This window comes from Trachypithecus francoisi, unplaced genomic scaffold (assembly GCF_009764315.1).
Source record: "Trachypithecus francoisi isolate TF-2019V2 unplaced genomic scaffold, Tfra_2.0 Contig01474, whole genome shotgun sequence".
NCBI classification, from domain to species: Eukaryota; Metazoa; Chordata; class Mammalia; order Primates; family Cercopithecidae; genus Trachypithecus; species Trachypithecus francoisi.
In genome coordinates, this window is record NW_022681435.1 from 19,131,322 (window position 1) to 19,157,801 (window position 26,480).

At 37.7% G+C, this 26,480-nt stretch overlaps 1 protein-coding gene across 5 annotated transcripts in view; it reads right to left on the minus strand.

Moving 5' to 3' along the window:
* Positions 1–26,480, minus strand: part of NETO1 (neuropilin and tolloid like 1) — a 124,609-nt gene that overhangs the window by 70,855 nt on the left and 27,274 nt on the right. For 2 of the 5 annotated variants that reach the window (XM_033175612.1, XM_033175623.1), the window contains exon 5: positions 17,158–18,464. The exons of 2 other annotated variants lie outside the window; for them this stretch is intronic. In XM_033175612.1, coding sequence (XP_033031503.1) covers positions 18,460–18,464 — 5 coding nt within the window. In that variant the 3' untranslated portion in view covers positions 17,158–18,459. Of the gene's footprint in view, positions 1–17,157; positions 18,465–26,480 lie in introns of those variants that run through there. One more of the 5 variants, XM_033175634.1, reaches the window with a different exon arrangement.

Genomic DNA, 26,480 nt, shown 5'->3' on the forward strand with positions numbered 1-26,480 from the left:
TAAACTACCCAATGAAGACACCCATGTAGAATGGAAATATTGCTTCTGCTCAATGGCCACTGAGCACTGAAGCCTGCTATAGCCATGTGGATGAGCTGGAAAGTGGATCCTCATCCAGATGGGCCTTGAGATGATTGCAACTTGGGCTGACAAAAATCTTGCACATGAAATCATCCATCTTTTTTTTCCTTTCGGTGTTAAATAAGATGAGCTTTTGTTACCTTTGCACTGCTTGACTTTCGGTACTTAGTTACTATTAATCAAAAATGCATACAATGAGTAAAAACAGAACTACATGGATACTTACACATATAGCGATAAGTTTAAATTGCAAGTCCACTAAATAAAATGAATCTGACCACGCTGTCTATTCACTGTCAGAAGAATCCTAAAGTAATAACATTTGCAAGTGGAAATATTTCAAATTCTCTTGTGTGCTTTACTCTTGCAATTTCAAGATATTACGAAAAATATTGACAGTATCACATACAACGGATTCTGCTTACGGCAACAGGCTTTCCTACATTTAAGAAACACTACTAAGGCACAACGAGCAGCTGAGGACATTTCTCTACGGAGTATTCTAACCTTGGGTCACACTAGCACAGTGGAAAAGGTGTAGAAGCCTGGCATATACTTCTTCCTCAAAATTAACATATGAGTTTCATTTTTAGAACAAAATATTCACTTTACCATTTTCACGACTATTCTTTAGAAAATAAGATTGTATGCAACCTTATTTTTTCAGATTTTAAAGTCAGGCATGAGACATTTTCATCCCAGAAAATCCACTGCTTATTGAGATGTTATGATTGGCTTCATAATAAAAGTATTTGAAATGTAATCTTTCTTGGGGAAAAACATATATCATAAAATACCATGCTTATTATAACTTTATATAAATATTTTTCATTTATCTACTAAATTATAGAAGCAAGCAATATGTTCTTTTAAAACTCTCACAATAGTCACTGCAATTATATGTATAATATTCCAATTTTAACAACACAAAAAATTAAAAATTACCTAATTATATCAAAATGGAAATATAGTTAGGTGTATGTGTGTATTCTACACCTAAAACACACGTTTATAAGGAATTATATTTTCCACAAATTTCAGATGAAAATGTTTTTGCATAAGAAGCTCTATAGAGCTGTCCTATCATTTATATATATATATTTTTTTTTTTGAAGTGTTTTTTTTTTTATTATTATACTTTAAGTTCTAGGGTACATGTGCATGACGTTTATATCATGTATAACTCCCCAATGCAATCCCTCCCTCCTCCCCCCTCCCCATGATAGGCCCCAGTGTGTGATGTTCCCCTTCCCGAGTCCAAGTGATCTCATTGTTCAGTTCCCACCTATGAGTGAGAACATGCGGTGTTTGGTTTTCTCTTCTTGTGATAGTTTGCTAAGAATGATGGATTCCAGCTGCATCCATGTCCCTACAAAGGACGCAAACTCATCCTTTTTTATGGCTGCATAGTATTCCATGGTGTATATGTGCCACATTTTCTTAATCCAGTCTGTCACAGATGGACATTTGGGTTGATTCCAAGTCTTTGCTATTGTGAATAGTGCCGCAGTAAACATACGTGTGCATGTGTCTTTGTAGTCATTTATATTTTTAATGTAACATTAACTTACAAAGTCATGGTGAATCTAAGTCCATGTCTTCTTCCCTTTTATCCCTCCTCCCTTCCCACCTTCTGTCTGTCTTACTGTCTTACTGTTTTTCTCTTTCCCTCTCCCTCTCTCAAACTTCTTTCCACCTTAGTTTAGGCGGAAGCCCACAACCTCTGACTGTTTTGTGGCATCATGTTCTGGATAAGGGAATGCTGCCACCTACTTAATTATTCAGGAAACTACCATATTTCATTGGAATAGTATATATATATTGATAACAAACCTTTACATATATTTGCCTCTCCTTGTGCTACAAAAAAGGAAGGGCTTCTAAAGAGCTCTGTAATTGCTGAAATTCTGAGAACTGATTAGTGTTTTATAATTAGTTAATTCTATGATTTCAAAAAAATTGATATTGATACTGGATTTCAAAATGAGATAGCTTCATAACATTCCTAAGCTTTGCCCTAGTCATCAAGCATTTAATTAATTATAATAATGCCAACACTAAAGTATGTAAAGAAATCTGGATTTTAAAAACTTTGATTTGAAATATTGAATAGCATAAAAACTTTTAATATAATTGTAATTTCATCTTTGAATTTGCATGTTTAAAATTGCTCTCCTGAAATTTCTTATTGGAAACTGTTTCTAAAATTTCCACATAGTGAGAGAAAAATACCAAAAAATAATATTAAACACAAAAAGAAACACTAAATGTAGAGAAAGTTCTAAGTAAAACTTACCAAAAGTGAAAAAATATATACTTTTTAAATGCATAAAATAATGTTAATTTATATTTGGAATCGAAAAGAAACGCTAATTTCAGGACATTACATTAGTACATTATATTAAGACCTGATTTCTGTTGGCTCATTTTATTAAATAATTTGCAATGTGTTTCAAAATTTATTTTGTTGGTGAGAGATGCATGCAATGAAAAATCAAACATGTAAATGGCACTCATCTGGCACCAGAAAGATAGAATTCTATTTTGCTTTTGTACCAGAAAGAAATGAAGAATATATTTTGTATGAAAGCTATACAGCTAGAAATTTCAAATTCATAAGGTACTCTAAAAATTTTTTAAATAGTCTTTGGACATATGGATAGTCTCTTAATGTTCACTTAATTTATATATAGACAACGAGAGAAGGATAAATAATTTTTACTTTTAGGTAAGACCACCAATAAATGTAAGCAGATAAAATTTATAAGCACGTTTCTAAAGTTTCAAATGATTACAATGTATGCTGATTTAGAGCAATTGAACAAAGAGATTCACCTGTTGGAAACCATTCAGCTTGGAAAGCAAAATCAATGATGGAATATACAAGTGCGCATTCTCCTTTGTTATTCTGACATAACTATACTACACAACTAACTCGTCCCTTCTCCACTCCACCTCATTCAATCTCCTGCTATTGGAGCTGTTCGTTCAACAGCCATCAGACTACTTTACTCCAGCTGAAAACTTACAGGATGGTAAAAGGCACCACCTTGACGGGGCCACTTGGCCGGGGGGTGGCTGGACCTGTACCCAAACATTACTCTGGATGTGTCTGAATGAGATTAACATTAGAGTTAGTGGGCTCAGTGAAGCAAGTGGCCCTCTCTAATGGGAATGAGCAGCATCCATTTAACTGAAGACCTGGATAGAACAAAATGACTAAGAGAGAACTCCTCCTCCCTCCTGGCCTGAGCAAGGATATGGGTCTGGTCATGCCTTCGGACTCAAACTGAAAAACTGGCTCTTCTTGGGTCTTGAGTAGGGTATTTTCGGAGTGGAGCTGCAATTCTGGGCCTCCAGCTTGTCAACTGCAACTCGGGTCTTCTCAATTTCTGTAATTATGTGAACCAATTCCTCATAATAAATTGACAGACAGACAGATAGATATATAGACAGAGACAGATAGACAGACAGACTGATGATGGGGGGGGGAGAGAGAGAGAGAGGGAGAGAGAGAGAGAGAGATAGAGAGAGGGAGAATGATAGGTGAATAAATAGACAGATAGAAAATCTCCTAATTAGAATCCTGAATATACAGAAGGCACAAAGGCCTTCATGATCTACTCCTGCGTACCTCTTCTGCCCATTTCTTGCCTGGGAAACAGCTCTTTCAGCTTCCTAATCCTGGAACAGCCTCCCCTGGCTGACAAATTACATCCTGTCCTCTCCTTAGCCCTGTTTTCTGTCTCCTGAAGCAGTTTTTTTCTTCTAAGCATTATCTTCCTCATATTAATAATAATAAAAAAAAACGGGGCCAGGTGCAGTGGCTCAGGCCTGTAATCCCAGCACATTGGGAGGCCGAGGTGGGCGGATCACCTGAGGTCCGGAGTCCGAGACCAGCCTGACCAACATGGAGAAACCTCTTCTCTACTAAAAAACAACAACAACAAAAAATTAGCCGGGCGTGGTGGCACATGCCTGTAATCCAACTACCCAAGAGGCTGAGGCACGAGAACCTCTTGAACCCAGGAGGTGGAGGTTGCGGTGAGCCGAGATTGCTTGCGCCATTGCAGTCCAGCCCAGGTCACAAGGGTGAAACTCAGTCTCAAAAAATAAATAAATAAATAAGAAAGACTCCTCTCCAAAAGAATCACGTACTACTTAGCAAGTATGCCATGCTCTCTGTCAGAAATGTTAACACTGATTGATTATCTCATTAATCTCAAAACAACACTCAATGCATAGGGTGGCCATCATCTCAGTTTTTAGAGTGGAAGAATGTGAGAAACTGGGGTGACTGATAACATTGGTAAAGGTCACACAGCAAGCAGGTGGCAAAGTTAAGAGTATGAATACAGGTAATCTTATCCCAACGGCCATAATCTGACCTATTAAAATCTCTTTCTAATATGTAACATAGAAGAATCATAACAGGTAAAGCTTGGGGCATTCATGGGATGTCTTCCTCACCACTCAACTGGGTTACATACCTGGCTTTTTGTTAATTTTCAAAAACTGCCCCATGGAGGTGGGAGTGGGGTCACTGAGGAGCAGAGAAGCTGACATTTTATTCCCTCTCTGGGGTGTGATGCTTGAGGGGCATTTTTTCCTAGACAGCTCTGTTGCCACAGTTGCCTGGGACTCGAGATAGCCATCGAGGCTTCTGCGAACAATGAGGAATGAAGGTCTTGTATCAGCCCTGACTTTTCCTCACAGCTGTAGGGGAATTTGTGTGTGACCCACACATACAGAAAGAATGGCAGAAATTGTCTGAGTGCTTAACTAGGGCTCAAGTCTCAGAGGCTAGAGGGGCTGGGAAAGGATGGACTCAGAGGAACAGCTGCCAACAAGGTGGGCAGGTGGCCTGGGTGAGAAGACTGACTCTACACAGGCTCCCAAGCCAGGATGCTGCAGAGTGTCCAATGTGCTGCCTGGGAGAGCTGGCACTGGGCGGCACCATGCCACAAGTCAGACAAGAACAGATAGCAAGGAGGACAGGTCAGGAATACAGCCACCGTCCCGTCCCCCAGCAGGACGTGGGGAGGCGAAGCAGGGAGCGGGAGCCATTGGCAGGGGCAGTTTCAAAGAATCCAACTCACCAAAGCTTAAATCTGATTTTGAAAAAGGAGAGAATCTGCTACATAAGTTTAACTTTCCTACTGCCAAGCAAAACCGTGAGCTCAGAGTCAAGAAATTTATTTCAGATATAAAAGAAAATAACATTTTTGTATTCTGGGTTTTTGTGCATGTTGTAATTGTAAAACATACGTCAATTGTGCTGCTGTTTTCAGAATAAGTGGATTGTCATAGGAATAAAAGCTGAAGCCTTCACTTGTGGTAGACACTGTTCTGTAATCTTGTTTATAAATTGTTAAGTTTGTCCATATAATCATATTTCCCCCACAAGAACAGCAGAAGCAATAGCAATACATTCTCTAAAACAAAAAAGAGAGTACGGGGAGAAGCACACACGTGTGTATGTGTATTTATATTGTACTTTTATGTGTTCCGCACAAAGAAGAGTGTGCATATTTACCTACCAAATTGTTACAATGTCTCAAATGAGTGGCGGTACAAACAGTTTGGGAGGTTTAACATTTGCCTTCAAGCATCTCTGTATGTCTTGACTTCTGAAGAGCTTACATTACTTTTACAAGGTACACACACCCAAAAAGCCTCCCACGTATCTCACAGTCTTCTGACTCCTTTCATGTCCTTCCCATCCTTTCATTACTTAATAAATATTTGTTGACTATTTTCTGTATTCCAGACATTATGCTAGATACTGAGGATGCACTATTTAAAACAAAAAAATTCCTAACCTCATGGCATTAATAGTCTAGTAGTGAGAGACAGTATAAAAATGTCATGCAGTGATAAGCAACGAGTGCTTTGGGAAAATTAACTGGGATTAAGGAGTCACTGGGTGGTAGGTAGGTAGCAGGTAGGTGAGGTGTGAAAGAGGTAACTCTTATATGAACAGAGCAGGGGAAGGCAGAGAGGGCAGAGAGGGCAGAGAAGGCCTCTGAGATCACGTGAGGGACCTAAGGGTAGAGGGAGAACCAGCCTGAGAACAAGGGGAAGAGCTTGCCAGGTAGAGGGAAGAGAATGTTTCAAGACCTCAAGGCTCACTCAACAAAGGGATATCAGGGAGCCCTGAGTGGCCAAGGCAGTGTGAGAAGACAGGAGTTAAAAGGATGGAGGTGTGGAGCAGGGCAGGTGGTACAGAGCCAGGGTCAGAAAATTCCACCCACTCCCTGATTCTGCATCATCTAATGAGCTAAAAATATTCTTTACATTTTTCAATAGATTTTTAAAAATAGTCAGAGAAGGATATTTGGTGACATGAGAAAAGAATATAAAATTCACGTTTGTGTCCATCGAGTTTCACTGGAACACATCCATGGGCACTCACTTCTGCCTCCCTGCCACAAAGATGGAGCCCAGTAGTTGCCACAGAGACATGTGGCCACAGGAGCTCAAGTACCTACTCTCTGCCCCTAAACAGAGAAGAAGCTTGCCAGCCCGATGCACAATGTCCTAGACAAACAGGACAAAATTAAAAGCCACTGGAGGGGCTTGTAAAGAAGTGACTTGGTCTGACTTGCATTTTTCAAGCATTACTCTGGCTGCTATGTGGAAAACAGTGTTGGGAACAAGAGCTTGACTTATTGTACAACTGCATGTCTATGTTGTAGCATTTTGTTCTAAAGTAATAACATTTACTCATCCACAACTTCTAATAGACTAGTTACACACTTTGAGAATAAGCAGGGTTTTTGTTGGTTTGTTTTGATGTCAGTAAATACAGCTCTCAGAATACCTAAATTTAGTGAGTACTTATTGAATAATTACTGAAGAACTGCTACACTCAAATCTTTTGCTGGGATTTGGCTGCAAGTAACTTCATTTCTAGTCTCCTTTCCATGGCATTCTGTTATTGTGTGTCTCTTCTTGTAATACATTTGTGAGTTTCTATCTTAGAATTATGATCCCACATTGAATGTCTAATTATCTGGCTCTGTATACATAGTACGGTAGAATTAAAAGTCCCTTTTGAACAACAGAAAGTGTTCTGGGAAATACTCATTAACTGTTGAGACTATCATCACATGAGAGTAGTTCTCAAACATTTATTTCATTTCTTGAGACTAGAAGAGCAAGTTGAATTGCCATAAAAGAGATTTGGGGGCCGGGCATGGTGGCTAACACCTGTAATCCCAACACTTTGGGAGGTGGAGGCAGACAGATCACCTAAGGTCAGGAGTTCAAGAACAGCCCGGCCAACATGGCGAAACCCTGTCCCTATTGAAAATACAAAAAAAAAAAAAAATCAGTCATTCGCGGTGGTGCATGCCTGTAGTCCCAGCTACTCAGGAGGCAAAGGCACCAGAATTGCTTGAACCTGGGAGGTGGAGGCTGGAGTGAGCCAAGATCACTGCACGGCACTCCAGACTGGGCGGCAGAGTGAGACTCGGTCTCAAACAAAAAATAACAAAAATTAAAAAAAAAAGATATTTGGGATTAAATATAAAAGTTTCTCTTGATTTTAGAGTTACAGAACAAGAAAAGTATTTATAAACTATTCTTGTAGAAGGTAAAGTAACATAAGAAATCTGCAACCATGGACTCGTAAGTCAACCACAATAGACCCGGCCGGGCGCGGTGGCTCAAGCTTGTAATCCCAGCACTTTGGGAGGCCGAGACGGGCGGATCACGAGGTCAGGAGATCGAGACCATCCTGGCTAACATGGTGAAACCCCGTCTCTACTAAAAATACAAAAAAACTAGCCGGGCGTGGTGGGCGCCTGTAGTCCCAGCTACTCGGGAGGCTGAGGCAGGAGAATGGCGTGAACCCGGGAGGCGGAGCTTGCAGTGAGCTGAGATCTGGCCACTGCACTCCAGCCTGGGCGACAGAGCGAGACTCCGTCTCAAAAAAAAAAAAAAAAAAAAGAAATCTACAACCATGGACTCATAAGTCAACCACAATAGACAAAGCTAAACAGAGGAGATAAACTGTTGCAATATAATATACGACGAGTAAGAGTCAGTCCTGAGGAAGACCAGGAAGTGGCTTCGTAAAGAAAAACAATCAGCAAAAACTCAAAGACTGGAATGGCACATCTCAGAGCCCTAACCTGGGGCTCTCCGCATCACCTGAAATATTACTGATTTCTACTTCGTCAAATGATAGCCGATGCAGATTTTCTACTTCTTCTGAAGTGATTTTGAGAATTCTGTGTTCCTAAACATTGGCCTTTTTAAACTTTTCAAATATAGTGGCAAAAAATGTTGGTAACCCTTTACCTTTTCTAATCTAACTGTACTCAAATATTGTGATTTCATTAATATTATTCATTTTTACCTTCTTTATTTTTGGATCATTTTTTATTAATTCTTTTCAAAATACCATATTTTCCCTTTATTATTATTTTTTGGTTTCTTTATTTCATTAATTTCTGCTTTTATCTTTATATTCTTTGTAACTCTACTTCTAAAAACATTGACTCTATTATGATTTTTCTCACTTTTGGAGATAATGCCTAAATCTTCAATACTTTCCTTATTTATTGAGGATTGTGTTTAGGTTCTAACAGCTACTTTGAGTGCAGGCCAAAAGATGTGTTACACAAATCTTTGTCAATACTTGAATTAGCACAAAACTATTTTATCATGTTCATCTTGCTTTCTCCTTGTAACCATGTGATCTTTAAAAGTGAGATTTTGAGTTTTCAATCACTTAGAATGTTAAAAAATCTTTTCATTTATTCTGTTTAATAAATAACGTGTGTTTCAAAACACTAGATTTTTTTTTAGTAAGTGTTGAAATTTTCTTTGTGACATATATGGTGAAATTTCGTATATAATTTGTGCATTCTTAAAAATCATATGTACTTCGTTTATTGAGTGCAGAGTTGTAAACACATTTATTAGATCAAATATATTTATTATCCTTTTGAAGTCTTTCATGTAAGTTACTTGTATTAGTGTAAAACAATGAGTAAACTTAGAGAAATGAAAAGTGTTCCCCAATTATTGTGGTTTGCTAGTTTCCTGTTTTAAATATGTTTTTAATTAATATATTTTAAGGGTCCATTTTTGGTATCTTACAGCTTGTTATTTTATTTGAGCGTTTTCTTATCACCATTACTCAGGTATTCCCTTCATTATTATTAGTGATTTTTATCCTAAATTATAATTGGTCTGGTATTAACTTTCTAGTAGCTTTCTTTTACTTAACACTTATCTTTTGATATTTAATAGTTTCAACCTTCCTACATGTGTGCCTGTATGTTTTCATTTCAAATGTTTCTTATTAGCACTATCTTGCGGGGATTTTTTCCTCAATGTAATTCTTTTCTCCTGTTTTTTAAATGGGTAGATTTAGTCTGTTTATATTTGTTAGTTATTTTAACCCTCATCTGTGTTTTTCTTATACCACTCTTTTCTTTTTCACAGTTCCTTTTTTCCCTTTCTTGCTTTCTATCTGATTGATAAAGATTTCTGTATTTCCTTTTAATTCTCTGATGGTTTGGGAACTATGGACTGTATTTCTGTGTCCGTCAGGCAGGTTCACTGTGTGCCGGTGACACTTTCAGAAACAACAAGTTACATGAAAAGAGTTGATGAGGAACACACAGGCATGAGGGGACAGCAGAAGCCTGGGGTGAGTGTCCCCCACGGCTCGAGAAACTGCCTGAGAGGAACAGAATCTGATTTGCAATGGGCCCTATCGTGCCACAGCTGATGAACCCTGGGAAGCCACTGAGCCTGGGCTTTTACATCGTGGGTGAAGCACAACACACTGAGCTAAAGCACTGAAGGTCAACCCATTTCTAGGGGGAGCTGGAACAGTGCCCTGGCTGTTCTGGCTAGTCTCCCTCATCTCAGGATGCTGCACTCCCACCGCCCTCTACAGTTATTCTAGAAAACTACAGTGAGAAATCGGGGCAACCTGGGTCTGTCCAAGGCTCCCCAAAGAACTGCTCAGCCATATTCAATGTTTTCTTTTTTTTTTTTTCAAATTTGTAAGTTACCTGGTTTAATACCAATCTTCTAATATTTTTAAAGGCTCAGTAGTGGGTTTGCCAAATTATATGTTTATTCCCTGTATTTATTCTGCATGTTTAATATATTCACAGTAAAACAATTACTTAAAAACAACGAGGACTTTTTGCAACGTGAGTGACTATGAATCTGAGAAACAAAAGACACATGCTGCCCCTTCCGTAGTCTCTTTACAGTCCAGGCTTCCATGAACTCAGCAGCTGGAGAATGACCCTCTAGCCCCAAACAACCACATGGCCATACATGCAGCCCCTCATAGGGTGGTAGCCTGGGATGGAGGGACCTGCAATACAGTATCTGGAACCCATAGCAAGGGGCCAGGCCCAAAGCAGGAGAACATTTTAGAAACAAGATTGCAAGAAACTGTCCAGGGAAATCTCCGCTCTACTAAAAATACAAAAAATTAGCTGGGCATGGTGATGTCCGCCTATAGTCCCAGCTACTTGGGAGGCTGAGTGGGGAGAATCAGCTGAGACTCAGAGGTTGAGACTGCAGTGAGCTGGAATCATGCCACTGCACTCCAGCCTGGGCAACTGAAGTGAGACCCTAAAAAAAAAAAGAAAGAAAGAGAAAGAGAGAGAGAGAGAAAGGAAGGAAGGAAGGAAGGGAGGGAGGGAGGAGGGAGGGAGGGAGGGAGGGAGGGAGAGAGAAAGGAGAAAGAAAGAAAGAAAGAGAGAGAGAGGGAGGGAGGGAGGGAAAGAAAGAGAGAGAGAAATCAAAAAGGAAAAAAAGGAAAAAGATTTTAGGAAATTGTCCTTTTGTTTGGACATGTTGAAAGGGACACCTGCTCTGACATGTGACTCCTATAGCAATACTTTTGTGAGAATTCTGAACTTTGGAAAAGAACTCCAAAGGGAAGCTGGGCTTGGGGCTCTTTTCTGCATCAAAACTTCTGAGGTATGTGTATGTTGAAGTGGTTTTGGTCAGATGTTATCTTTTGCTACTTGCAGAAACACAACAAGCCATAGTTGGAGAAAATTTTCCAAAATTAGTCCACATAACAGCAACAAATTAAAAATGCAGCCAGGCATGGTAGCTCACGCCTGTAATCCCAACACTTTGGAAGGCCAAAGTTGGCGGATCACCTGAGCTCAGGAGTTCAAGACCAGCCAGGCTAACAGAGTGAAACCCAGTCTCTACTAAAAATACAAAAATTAGCCAGGTGTGGTGGTGCATGCCTGTAATATTAGCTACTCGGGAGGCTGACAGAGGATAATCACTTTTACCCGGAGGCAGAGGTTTCAGTGAGCTAAGATTGCACCACTGCACTCCAGTCTGGGCAACAGAGCAAGACTGCGTCTCAAAAAAAAAAAAAAAATGCAAATCAGGAACTCACAAAACAGAAGCAACATCATCATACATAAGAGCTAGCAGAAACAACATGCAATAAGTCTTGGAGTTTGCAATCATCAAACACAGAATCTTTTCTGTAGATATATGTGCACTGTTTTAAAAATAAACACTTGCAAAAATGTGATACAATAAGAAACTACAGAAACAAAGAAATTCAAAGTGAAATTTTCAATAAAATATTTCCAACTATAATTGAAAATGGGCAATATTTAAAGAAATAGTAGTTACATTTTTGACAAGTGATGAAAAATTTGAAGTCACTGTTCTAGAAGGTATAATATATTCCACAAAAGAAATAAACAAAAGGAAATCCATACCTAGACACATGGCAATAGAACTGCTAAACACAGAAGATGAAGATAAAATCTTAAAGTCACAGAAAGAAAAGCCATGTCAATTAAAGGAAATGACACGATGACTGCATATATTTCAACAGTGAAAATGAAAGCCAACAGTCAAATAATGTCTACTAAGATCTGGGAGAAAACACTTGTCAACCTAGAATTGTCAGTCGGCAAAATTATTTCTTACAGTTGAAGGGGAAATGAAGATATTTAGAGAATAAGCAAACGCTGGAGAATTTAATCTCCAGGAGAACTGTTTTAAAAGAAAATCTTAAGAAAGAAAATTATCCCTGAACAGTCTCAAACACAAGAAAGACCATTCATTTGAGTGACTAAATGAAATGGGAAAAAGGAACACTCCACAATTCTCTTATTAAAACATAACTTACATTATAAATTAGAAACAAAAATAATTTCACTTAGAAATTGAACAACAATCATTACAAAGAAAGAATGGATTGAAGAAGATATTTTAAAAGACTTAGAATTAAATGGTAGTGCAAGGCACTAGGTAAGATCCAAATAAGCGAATAATCATACCGTCTACTTTGTTCATGAAATTTAAGTTTCAAAACATTAAAAATGCAAACTTTCCTCAAGCTGATCTATAGACCAACCAAAATCTCAATCTTTATTTTCTTAAAGAAACTTAAGAAGTTAATTCTCAACTGTTTTGAGGATGAATAAAGAGACAAAAATATCTAATATACTCCAATCAGTTATTCAATCTTATTATGATATTATGTATCATTGTCATCACTGCTATGATAGCAGTTTTACTGTCTTAACACCTTTACCTGGACACCCCTGGCATTTTCTGAACACTATGAAATTCAAATGTATATTTAAATGTATATCACATTAGTTTCTACAGTAGCTGTTAAAATAGTTCTATGCTTGGTTTACCCCAAATATATGTTTAATTTTTAGAATACAAGCTAATTACTTGCTCTTTTGCCAAAAAAATAAACTGAAAGAATATGGAATAATAAGAACAGAATAAAAACTCTAAGTAACAAAATAATATCTTGGGGACACCTCTTAAATGGAGGGAGTACAGTGTTCACACTGGTGCTCTAAGCTGGGTGTGTGAGACAGAGCTGCTCTTTCTCTCCTGTTCTATCATATCAGTGCATCTCTAAAGGCAACACGCCACATATAAGTATGAATAATGTCTTGTTCTGGCTTCAGACAAAGCTGCATTACCCTACGACTGACTCAAGTAGGCTGGCACACTTCTGAATATATTCGCAGTGTTTCCATGGGGGAAAATAATAAACTTCACTCATGAAAAGAGATACAGACTCTTGATTATACAAATAAAGGTTCAAGATAAAGGGATCTGGAGTGGATCATGGTGTGTGTTTGTGATTGCCTCAATTCAGGCCCACATCTACCTATGTGGCTGAAATATGAAGGAAGTACTAAAAAAAACTATGGCTTTATCATCATATAGGATCATGCATATAAGCCATCCACAGCATAGAGGAAGTGGCGGCACAGGGAAGGAAGCAGCCCTCCCAAGAGACAGGAACAGCAGTGCTATCTTGGTGCCGACTTGCGGGAGTGGGCATGGTGCTAACAAAATTGGCAAAAGCACTTGAGGCTGCAGCCACGCACTGAGAACCCTGGACAGCGTCCAAACCCCAGAAATGGGTTGGCAGGGAGGCCAGAACTTCAGAGACATCACCAGCGCCACATGTGTTTTCAGAAAAAATTTGTGAGATCACCTTTGCTAGGCGGTGAAAGGGACCAGGGCATCTAAACAAGCAGTCCACAAAACATGTACAAATGACAAAAATAACAATGATCATAAGGTCTGAGAGTTGGCTTACAATTCCTCAATGAACAGATGTATTACAGAAGACTGCCAGAATTTTTTAGGAGCAGCCTTTGGTGTGGAGGTAGGATGTGGTGGGGAGGGGATGGATTTCTCCAGGTCCAGACAAAGCATATGAAAATCTGTCTTAAGGCTGATTCCTAGTAGAACTGAGTCTTGCATAAAGCAACAAAAGATGAATTTTAACCACCTCCACTTTGACTGCATTTTCCCTCAAATTTACTATCTCTTCTTTCTTAATCCTTCCATCACAAGATTCCTTTCACAGAAAAGGTTTCCGAAAGATTATGCTACACTTATGGGTTCCAGTTGTTCGGTTTTTATCCCCTATTTTCTTCTCTGAACATTGAGTTTTTATTTACCACTACAGGAAAAACTGTACTTGATAGGGTTATCAATTATGCCTTCTGACTGCAAAATCTTCTTGATGAGGTGTTCTATTCTACACATCACAAACGACTTTGACTTAAATATGTCTCTTCCTCTTGGTTTTCAAGACCCCCCGACCCCACTACCTTATATTTCACTATGCCCTGCTGGCCAGCCATTTCAGTATTTATTTCCGGCTCCTCAAACAACAGCCCATCTATTCCCTTGCCAGCAAACCTACTCAGATGTTCTGTCTTCATCCTTCTCGATATTTCTTAGCTGAGCAAATACCATCCACATCCATGATTTCTACCACCACCTCCACGCTAGTGACTAACACATCTGATTCCACAGACCACATCCTCTTACAATGTAAAATCCTATTCAACAACTGAAGCCACAGCAATGAATGAAAATGATCTATTTCTTCATAGAATTACAGTCTGGTGTGTCAGATAAAAGACACTGGGTTAACTCCACTTCCATATCTCAAAGGTACCTCAAATGAAAGATGTAGTAATATAACTCACTGTCTCTTCCTTCAGACAATCAGACAGCATGTTACAAATTTTAACATCTCTGTAATTCTGAAGCTGTATCTCCCTGTGCGTATTCAATGCTACCACTAGTACTTTAACTCACCTAGACATCTTTTACAGCTTCCCACCTCATCAACAATTCCACCTTCTCCCAATATACTTTCTATCTTGTGATCCAACGGTGATTCTATGTCTCAAATGTGATAATTTTCATATGTAAAATATTTTGGCAGTTTCATTGTTTCAAGACTAAACTCAATTAGATTAGCATACAAAACACTCACACACATCTTGTATAACTTTTCCAAACATATTTCTCATTATGTTTCTGTGCAAAGCTTTTATTTCATGCAAACTAAATCCCTTGCAATTTTTCTGGTGAAAAAGCAATGCCAATATTTGCCTTTAGTTATCATAGTCATATCATTTAGATGTTCCCTTGCATGCCTTCTTCCTAGATAACTTCTAAGTGCTTCAATATAAGCACTGGTGTTGTCTCTTGAAAGCGTGATTCTATATTGTAGCATAGTTTGAGTTAAAGGCCCTTGCTTCCTTAAAGTGATGTACTTATCTTTATTATGACAAAATCACATGGTACTCCCTATCCCCCTAAGTAGGACATAAATAGAGTCTGATTTTCAATTATTTGTTACCTCTACTGCTTAGCACATTAGCAAATGAATAATTGATGATGAATTGGATGATATATTCAAAATTCCTGCTAATTTTCCAATTTCCTAATTCTTAAAATTTGAGGCCACACAAAATACTTTGTAATTCTTAAAAAGTATAATGAAAAATCACCCTAAAATTTATTTAAAAATTCCACTACAGCACTCTAAAAAATTTAATATGACTCAAAATATTTTAGGAAAAACATATTATTTGTAACAGTTATTAAATCGCAGGTCTGAAATTAGAGAAATGTGCATTACACTCATGCAGATCAAGTTTTTTTCCCCCCTAGGTGATATAAACACTTCAGATTTTATTTACCTACATTTATCTCTCAGGAGGAACCACTTCTGAATAATACTGCAAAAGAATTAAAAAGTAGCCATGTAGTCCTCTTTAGATTTTGTTAACCCATACATTGCAATAAGCAGATCTTACGACTCTGTCTCTTGAGCTTCTAAGTAACATCTGATAGTTGATGTATCTAAGTCCTGTTACACAACATTTTCTGGCTTCTTAGTGTCATCCAAGGGATTGATGTGTGACTAGACTAACCTAATTTATTCTGCCTGCTGCTCTCATTTATACAGGCTGCTATTAATGGATAGGCTGAAGTATGGTTGATTACAATTCACTTCTTAGTATCAAACTTTATAGTGTTGAGGTTTATATGCATATTTTCACATGTATAGTAGAGCAGTGTAATCAACATACAGATTTATACACAAATTAATCATAATCATGTTTTCTGAACAGACAGATACGCCTTATAAAAATTGTCTCATAATTTATATAGTCTAGAATTCAGGCTTCTGTTTCCAAAATCCACGGCATTTTTAGAAGGCTATGTAAGTGTGTCCTCTAACGCTCTTCATATTCTCAACACTCAATTGAAAAATGGGTCATAAATTCAGGAGATGAACTGTAGCCTCCACACAGCTCTAACCTATTACTTTTGTGAACTCAACTTAACTACGTATATATGTTATTTAAATTCTCTGTAATCATCAGTAGAACTGGAGGAAACTTTGACGCATCTGATATTGATACATCCATATAAAATAGCTTTCCCAAAATATGAATTTACCGTTTTTCACTGCCAAGCTGTTTGAGTCACAGATATTTCTAACATTTAAGCACTTCACCTGGTTAAATCCTCCTACTTTAGATCTGTACTTGAATGTTCACATTTCAAGACTTTCTCTGACCTCTAGACCATTAAGTTCTTTTGCTGTATTCTCTGATATCATCCTACTTTCTCCATCATGACCCCAAATGCTTTATTCTACCTTAAGATTGCATTTGCCACTAAATTACAAGCTCTGTCTTCTTCATTCTAATTTGCCCTATTTTGAACCATGCTTTCACCTTAATACTTCAGAAGGAAAATTGGTTTAATAAATGAATTCTGACTCCATTACTGTCTCTCACTAACTCCCTGATGCTCAATGCTTTCCTGACTCTCACGACATCCCTGACCCCAACCACAGGCCTGCCACATTGCTCATACTCTCCCATCATCTCAGGTTCTCAGGAGTGGGGTGAGAACCAGAAGAGGATATGACTCACGGACGGCATGGAATTTTTGCCGTGCATGTATCTGCTGACTTCCAAAAACCGAAAAATTAATGCCTTCTTTGGGGGCCTACTAAAATAGTCTTCATTTAAAAACAACTGTGTACAACTGAAGACTCAAAACGTCCCTACACTAAACAGCTGTTGCAGCATCCCCACACAAAACGTTCTTATATATCTCAACTCAATTTCTTTTTTAAAAATATGTATTTTCACACTTATGACTTCTACCTCTTTAACATTCCTATGGTAAAATTAGCAAGTCCAAAGTGAATACAACATTTTAACACTCAATCTTCAAGAGGCAGATATATTTTCACTACAGATACTTGTTTTATTATTTAAAGAAAGGCTTAGTTGTATTACTTGTATTATTGTCTTGGCAGACTGTTAAAAATCAATCCTCTGGTATTTAGAGCTTCTAACAATCTTCTGGTGTATAAAGCATTTTAATATTTTAATAAAATACAACATGCATACATAATATATTAGTGTACTGTAAAATATGTATTAATTGAAAAATAAGTTTTAACTATCCTTAAAATGGTAATATTAACTATCCCTACAATAATAAGATTAACAGACAAAATTTCATAAATGACAAAACTATTGTTTAACCAGTTACTTTTTAGAAAAAAGGAAAAGAGGTATTAAATAGGAAAAGGTTTAGAAACTAGATAATAAATGTAATGAAAGGAGTATAAGAAAATCTCACTGAAATTTTAAAAGAACACAGAAAAATATATCTGGGGCTAAACACCAATTTCATTTTTAAATTATGTGACACTTAAAAAAGTTAATCAACTATTCTGAATATTAATTACTATATATATAATATAAAAGCAATGAAAATCACGTAGTAATCTATTTCACAACACTGTTACTCAGATCCTAGTCATGTTGGAGCTACAGGAAATTTATGTTTAAAATTAGTTGATTCATTAATGTATTTTTAGTTCTTCGGTCATCTTCAGCTTTCTCACGGAATGGGAGAATAATAATACACTATCTTCAACTTTTGCTGTTTGATTGTTTGAGCAAAATGTGTTAAATATGTGTTAATTCACAGCCAGTGGCGATAAGAAACTAAAGCAAAACTTCTCAGCTGAATAATTCACAATATTTTGTGGAGGGGGGAGACTATTATAATAAAAAGGTAATACGAGCATCAATTATATTAATATTATATAATTATAATCTTTAAATATAATATTATATAAAATAATATAATTTAATATAATATTATATAAAATAATATAATTTAATATAATATTATATAAAATAATATAATATAATATATAAAAAGATAATAACACAAGAAGTCCCTCACATAGAAGAATAGTGAGGAAAGGAATCCTGGGGAAGATTAAACCTTTGTCTGAGTTTCAAGGTAGGAGTTCGAATATACTAAGTCCGAATATGTGGCAAACTTTCTCCAGAAAGACTGAGCAAACAGTATTTTCAAGGGCACAACTCATGGTGCACCCGGAGGTCAGCATGTGTGCTTCAAGATGGTGTTAGATCAACGTTCTGGGCACCACAGCATCCAGAGATGGGATGATGGAGAAGGACAGATCACGAAACACTCTGTAGATCCTGCTAAGGAGTTTGCCTTTTATTCTGGAGGCAAAGAGGTAATTAAAGAAGTTTAATTAGACCCATATATGATCAGGCGTAAACTGCAGGAAGTCCACTTTAATAGCTGTTTGGGTAATACAGGAGGGGCAAATCCAAAGTAGGAATCCAAGTTAAAACTCCTGTTTATTCTATTCTAGTAACCTAGGTATGAAATTAGGAAAGCCTGAATTAGTGCTGAGGTAGAAAGCTAAGACACAGATTTAAGGAATAATTAGAAAGCTTTTCTGAAGATTGTAGAGGTGAAATAAGAAGGAAGAACGATGGGCATTTCTACAGCTTATTGTTTGGTGGACCTGAAGTTAGCAGAACGATTACTCCAAATATAAATGCAGAATCTTGCAAAAATAGGGATATTCTTAAATTTGAGGAAGAAATGGGATATGTACGTAAAAACTGCGGTGACTTGAGAAATAAATGGGTGAGAAGAAAATAACACTTGATATGTATTCTTCCACATGTCAACACTATAACTAATGTTTGGAAAACACATATGACTTATGGTTACTTCCTTAGAAATCCCACAAGGTCGTGAGAGGAAAACAAATAAATAGGTAAAGAGATAATTACAACTCGATGTGAGAGGGCAACCAGAAACGTGCATACCTGTTACGGCGAGAACACTGAGACAGGGCAGCTTCCTGGCCTTGACAGAGGAAGAGGGAAGGGGGTAAAAGGAACGGAGTGACTCAAGGAGCAGTATTCAGGGAAAATTCCTAAAAGAAGGAATTTCTCAAGTAGGCCATCTTCCAGTACTTGTATTTGAGCACAGGGCATGCTCTAGACACACCACCTTGTTTTACAGCCCAGACATGCTCTGCTGCTTCTCACCTCTGAGCTTTTGCACAGGGCTGTTTCCACTGTCCAAGGTGCTCGCTCTTCCTCTGCCAGCCCATGATCCACCATTCTTCTGCATAGTTGACTTCCATCAACCTATCAACCTCAACTTGAAGTCTCTTTTTCAGGTAAGTCTTACCCTTATCTCATCAATTAGTTCAGGTACACCTGTCATGCTCTCTTTACACATTTTCTTCTTCTCCTTTAGCCCACTTATTGTAACCTTAATTAATGACTTAAATATGTGACTTAATATCTCTAACTAAGGTCCTTAAGACTGAGGTCGACATTGGTCTAGATATTCTTGGTCTAGATAGTCATCGTGTTCCCAGTACCCAGTACAGTAGAACCTTACATAGAACAAGTACACAATATTTATCTGATTAATAAATGTATAAATAAATGAGTGAGTTAAGGAAGACATCCCAGGCAGGGTAAACATAAACCAAAGCAAACAATATTTATATTGCAAATTGTTTTGCACGAGTGGAGGACTTGTTTCAGAGGGAGGATACTGAAGGAAGGCTGGTTGTACAGAGAGGGATCAGAGTGTTAAAGCCCTTGATTGTCATGGTAAGAAATGGTATACTAAGCTACTGAGATATTTTAATCCAGGGATGAATACAATCAGATTTTTGTTTCCTGTATCTCTGATCTAAGTCTGCTGCATCAATACAAAAGATGTTTGAAAGAAAGGAGATAGCTATTAAATTTGACCAGGTGAGATACTGGGTACGAAAGCAAATGTAATGCCTATAGGAATGGAGAAAAGGAAAAGCACATGAGAAGTTTTAGAAAGCAGATCCCCCAGGAGTGCATGATTGACTGAAGATAGAAGGAAAAGTCAAATATGTTTCATATGATGTGGACTTGAATTTCTGTGTAAATATTGTGGTAATGTTCAATAAATCAAGATGTATTATTGTTCAACAGAATAATAATATTCTGTTGTTCACAAGAGAATACTGTGCTATTGTTCAATAAACAGGAAAAAGACCTTGTGCTTGGGGTATTTTTCAGAATGTGGTGTTCATTTGAGGACCTGGGGCCAATGAGTTTAAGTCTGGACATCACAAACCTGTGCAGGGTACATCTAGGGAATTCCTGGTACATAGCTCTGAATTCTGAATTGAACTTCCATAGAAAATGCAGTAAGATAAATAAGTGAATGCCAAGTGGTCTGGATATAAGTAATCATTGCACTGGTCAGTAAAATAAAAACTGAGTCAAAGTATTATTCTTCCTTACTGTGACAATAACTGTGACTAAACCTAATTAATCGTTTTGATTTTCATTGGAAGAACTGCACAGAAGTTAACAGCAAGGGTTTACAGTCAGATGGCACAAGATTGAAATTTTTAGGCTGCAATTTTTAAAGTGGCTGGTTTGAGGTCAGACTTTCTTAGCTTTCCCAAGCTCCTATGTTCTTATAGAATAGGAGTATAGTTATATGTAAATGATTTACTGAACTTATCTCTATGGTATTCAAAGAATAATAATATTACTTTATTTACAACTATAGGCTTTGGGTAAGGTAGAATTTCCTTTTCCTTGTCCAAAAAATGAGAGCTTGGGGGGATCCTATAGGTTTTCAATTCTTAAAAAACAAACCACCACCACCACCACCAACAACAAAAACCTTTTAGGACTCACTTTCTGATAGTAAAGCTGCTTAAGAATCAAAAGCCACACCAAACATTGTCCCTCCCCCATCACCATCCCCTATGACAGATATCTCCATGAGAGACCTATGGAAAGATAAAGGAGACAAGCCTGTCCTCCTCCTTCCCGCTTCCCTCACCCCTCTCATCTTCTGCAACTCCCTGGCTAAGAAAGAGGTTAAAGACCAAGAAGAAAAAGTCTGTACCTTTAGCTGGTGATATTTGTGGCTAACTTGAGGCTTCAGATGAATACATTGTGAGTGGCAGGTATTTACATAATGGTTCTCACTCAGAGGACATAGTTTTGTGAGCACTTTGGACTCCTTCCTGACCAATTCTCTTTGACTGACAATCTTAAGATGAGTCTTGTGACACCTCTAGGTTTCATCTTCCTGAGACGCCACCTGGATGGGCAGGTTCTTTCAAGATGGTTTCAGCAGTGACCACTTGGCTTGTAGGTAGCTTCTGCATTACTGTTAAACCAAGAGGTAACTACGCATTACTGTTAAACTAAGTCTACAGGCTTGACTTAGTGCTTCCTGCACACTTCTACTGCCATCCCAGGCTCCTCCGCCCAGACTCCAGCCTATGAAATTTTTCTAGTGAGAAGTGGGCATCATTTCCTTTCTTTGTATGCTTCTAAACTCTAAGGCATGAACTCTCTTGCTGCATTGTTCCAGTGCATCTTGGTGCTACTGGTTCTCTTAGAGAACCCCTAGCCAGGATAAAAATGCTTTGACTGTAAGACTTCATAAATTTCAGTTTTTCCATTTAATAAAGGCTGCTGGAAAGTTAAAAGAAAAATTTGAAGCACAAACTCATGCACTTAAATTTTATCCGAAAGTAGTCTTTAGAATTTTAGGAAGTTGTTTGTTTTTTTTTTCGTTGTTTTTTTTATTTTCCTATTTCTCTCAACTGTAAAGTTTTCATTAAAATTTTGAAGCAAGAGGGAAGATTAAATTCTGCTATACCCATAATAATTATTCATCTTTCAGGATTGTTTTAGAAGCTAAAAGAGATAAAGCATAAATGATCTAACACGATTTTGCCTGTTGTATTATTTTCCTACTGTACCAGTAAGCATTCACAAGCACATGACCTTTAGTAAATCTAAACTGTCGCTTAATGTCAAAAGAAAGTCACTAAAATAAATGATCAATTCTTTTTTTATCCCAGGGCTGTTGTTAAGAACTGGGTATCAAGGAGAAATTCTACTGAGTATGAAATGAAGAATCTGAATCCCTGTATGAGTAAAAAGAAACAATGCACAATTTAAAGTTATAAAGAGTGGGTTTGGATATTAGTTGTATCAATGTGCAGAAGCCACTTAACTACTCCAAAATTTTAATGATTCATCTACAAAACAGGAACACAGGAAAAACGATACAATTTTGTTTTGAAAAATCAAGGAATAAATGTTCCTAAAAGCAATTTCAATGGAACAGTGAATGATTCTATATCTTAAAATATTGAAGCTGCAACCCACTTGGTCTAAGTGGCTGAAGGACTCCTAAGGTCACACGGACAAGTTCTTGATCCAGGGCCTGTCAGTACATGAGTTTTGAAGGTGAGATAACTTTCTCTTATTTCATTAAAACTCCTCGTTTGCCTCTAAAATGCCTATTTCTTTTAACTCTTGTCACATGAAAGGTGCGGACACCCTCTCTAAGGTATAGAGTGTAGAGTAATATCTACATGAAAAAAACAGAAACATGGGAAGAGGCAAACTTTTCCTATGATCCATGTTTAAGACGTGTTGTAAGTTTTTTTGTCTTAAATTTAACCACAGCCCACTGTATTTACCATAATTATATCTTTTGTTTGTCTGCTACCCCTGGAGAACAGGGGCAGACTTTGTATCCATTGCTTCCAGTGCCTAATATATAGTAGGTACTCAATGAAGATCCAGTTAATGAATGCATGCACTATAGGAGCTAAAGAACACTGCGATGATGTCGGTCTATTGTTTCTGCCTCTCTGTAGCTTGCCTTATAATCTAGAAGTATATCCTCCACATTTAATTCCTTCGAAACCAGTACGGTTTTCACTCTTTGCAAATCCTCATTTAAAATGCAGATTGCCCTAGCTGGAGTGAATAAAAGTCCTCATTATGTAAAATTCCTCATCAGTAAGGATTGGTTGACAGGGACATTCTCCAGTGAGGACACTAGCTCAGAATAATATCTGCATGATTGAGACACCAGATAAGATTCTGAGGTGAGAACTGAGGATAAGGAAAGCCTGGCAGACAAGTGAGAAAGTGCAGAAATGGAAGCTTCCCACAGGCTCACCACAATTCCTCCTCTCCATTTGCTACATGCGGGCAGTTACGTGACCTACATCAGAAGCCATCATCCACATTATCAGAGCACTAATTAAAGGCAAACAAACACTGCACCAAACAAATCGCTGACTGCCAGTCAAGTATCTCACATTTCAAGGGCCATCCTTCCAACGATATGAGCAACAGGAGAGCAATTACTGAGGATGATTTATAAAGATCTTAGAAAGCCTGTTAGTAGCCTAGAGAAATTTTCCACAAAATATGCATTATATAACCCAACAGGAAATTTGAATTTGCTCCAACAGGAAATTCAGAGATTAAGAAAAAAAAAAAGAACTTCTTGGAAATTGTATTCTTAGACTTAACCAACCATTCAGATAAAAGATTGTGGCTGAAGTTTAAAGTAAGGTGAAGTAGGGTAAATTCCCTAGTAAGACCAGTCAGTATTTGTTTTAGGGATTCAGGTAGAGTGACTGACATTAGAAATGATCACAGTAGTACAGTAAAGAAAATCTTAACTTTGGGAGGCCGAGGCGGGCGGATCACGAGGTCAGGAGATCGAGACCATCCTGGCTAATACGGTGAAACCCCGTCTCTACTAAAAAATACAAAAAACTAGCCGGGCGAGGTGGTGGGCGCCTGTAGTCCCAGCTACTCGGGAAGCTGAGGCAGGAGAATGGCGGGAACCCGGGAGGCGGAGCTTGCAGTGAGCTGAGATCCGGCCACTGCACTCTAGCCCGGGCGACAGAGCGAGACTCCGTCTCAAAAAAAAAAAAAAAAAAGAAAAAAAAAAGAAAATCTTAGTCCACACTAAGCAGAACAGGTGAATGGCAACGATCAAATAGTTAAATGTGAGGCTGTCAACTACCGTTTGCAGAGTGCCACTAACCCATGTAGTCTTGAGCATTCTACTATGTAATTTTCAAAAGAGGGAGTTCTTTCTTTGCCCCTGTTAGCAGTATAAGCCTGAAGAACAACAGGTGTTTATTTAACTGCCAGGTTTCTGTTTTGGTGATAGCTCTTCTTAGTTATTGTTTTGGTCTTCAGGCGAATGGAGAGGAGGAAGCTGAAGCCAGGCTGATGGCCAGACTGTGTTTAAAATATATATATAGAAAATGTGTTTTTTGGTATTTGAAGTAATTACCTAACCCAGGTTCTTGAGAAGCTTCAGCAAAATTTGCATTGTGGATCAATGACTTTGCTATTACATTTGTGTTTTCTGAGATGGCAGGATGAAATGGCTTTTGAGACCAGTCTATCAACAGGTCCACGGTGAGAGAAGAAGCTGCACGGGATCCTTTCGAACAGGTTACACTTACAGGATCTTATTTAATCCTTGAGAAACTGGATCAAGCAGTATAACGAGCAATTGGCAGACGAGAAATCAAGCTCAGAAAGGCCATTTTGGCAGGGTGCAGCGGCTCATGTCTGCAACCCCAGCACTGCAACCCCAGCTGAGGCAGGTGGATCACCTGAGGTCAGGAGTTTGAGACCAGCCTGGCCAATATGGTGAAACCCCCATTCTCTACTAAAAATGCAATAATCAGCTGGGCGTGGTGGTGGGCACCTGTAGTCCCAGCTACTCAAGAGGCCGAGGCAAGAGAATTGCTTGAGCCCTGAAGGCGGAGGTTGCAGTGAGCTGAGATTGTGCCACTGCACTCCAGCCTGGGTGACAGAGTGAGACTCTGTCTCAAAAAAAAAAAAAAAAAAAAAGTCACTTTATTCTCACTGATGGAGCCTGCCCAAAATGGCCCAATCAGCGGTCCATCTTACTTTCCAAATCTGCTTTCCTTTATCTGCTGTGTTTGTTTTACTGTGTCACATGCTCTGCCACCTGCCAGCAACAACTACACCAAGAGCTTGTGCCACTTCAAAATTCATAGTCAAGGAAATGTGACTAAGAAAAAAGACATTTAGCTCTTTCTGAAATTTAATGAAAAGGTAAAGCTGAATGATGCTATTTTTCCACCTAGTAAAACAAACAAGAAAATGTATACAGAAGTTTCCTGAGAGGGAGGGAAGATATCTGCACTATATTTGCAACTTTTCTGTCAGTTTAATATTATTTCAAAACGAATTGTTTTAAGGTACACAAAAATGCAGAGTAGTGCCTGTGCAGGGAAATGTTCAAAATAAAGAAGGCTGAAGTCATTTATTACCTCAATATTTGAAACTGTTATTCATTTTTTTCCACTAGTTGACAACATATGGATTGAGGGAATTATGTTCCTATCATAAATATTATATATTATATGTATACATACATATGACAACAAAGAATATTATTGTTACGAGTTGTGAATAAACTCATGGAATATAATTTATAAGCACTGTTATTGCTAATATTATTATTTTTGATGGCTAATACGGTGATGGTGATGATGATGATAATGATGATGATGCCACCAATGATGAAGTCAATAATAACCTAATTAAGGTTTTTTAAATCCAGGGGGAAATTTTGACTTAAATCATGATATAGGGACAATTATTAATGTTGTATCAAAGATGTCAAGAGCAAAAAGCAAAGATAAATTTTAGAATCACTGAGAACAACTGAAATCCCCCCCAATAAAATCACAAAGATTGAACAAATTGGTGTCTTTGAGAAGTTAAGCCTGAAGCCAATAGGCATTTACTTGTGGACAATGGGATAGCTCAATGCGTAAAAATATGCACTTCTGTGTTCAGATTTCAGCTGTGCTAGAGAGATGAATCTGGGTCCATCATTTAAACATTTTAAGTCTTTTAATCCCAAATAAGGATGGCAGTAATACCTCATAGATATAGCATACCTCATAGGTATGCTGTAAAATAAAACGAAACAATGCATGCCAAGTGCTTTGAACAATATTTGGCATATAATAAGATCTCAATAATTCATTATTTTTATTAAGATGAATTTCTTATAATGGCATTTTTAAAAGCAGGAATCACTGCCTAATTATATCATTATTTCATTTGAATTAATTTTGAGTGCCTAATTTATCACATATTATTCTGCTGGACAATTTTATGGGGAAATTTGGGAGGGGGTGTTTTAATCTAATAAAGAAAACCAAACATTTTTGATAAGAAAGAAGTTATTTTTGTAAATATGTAGGATATATATATCAAAAATACTTTCCAAAATATTTTACCCGTTCTTATGCCAATCATTTAAATTGTAGTCAATGGTCATTTATATTGCTAACTTTACAGTGCTATGGCTTGCAACTG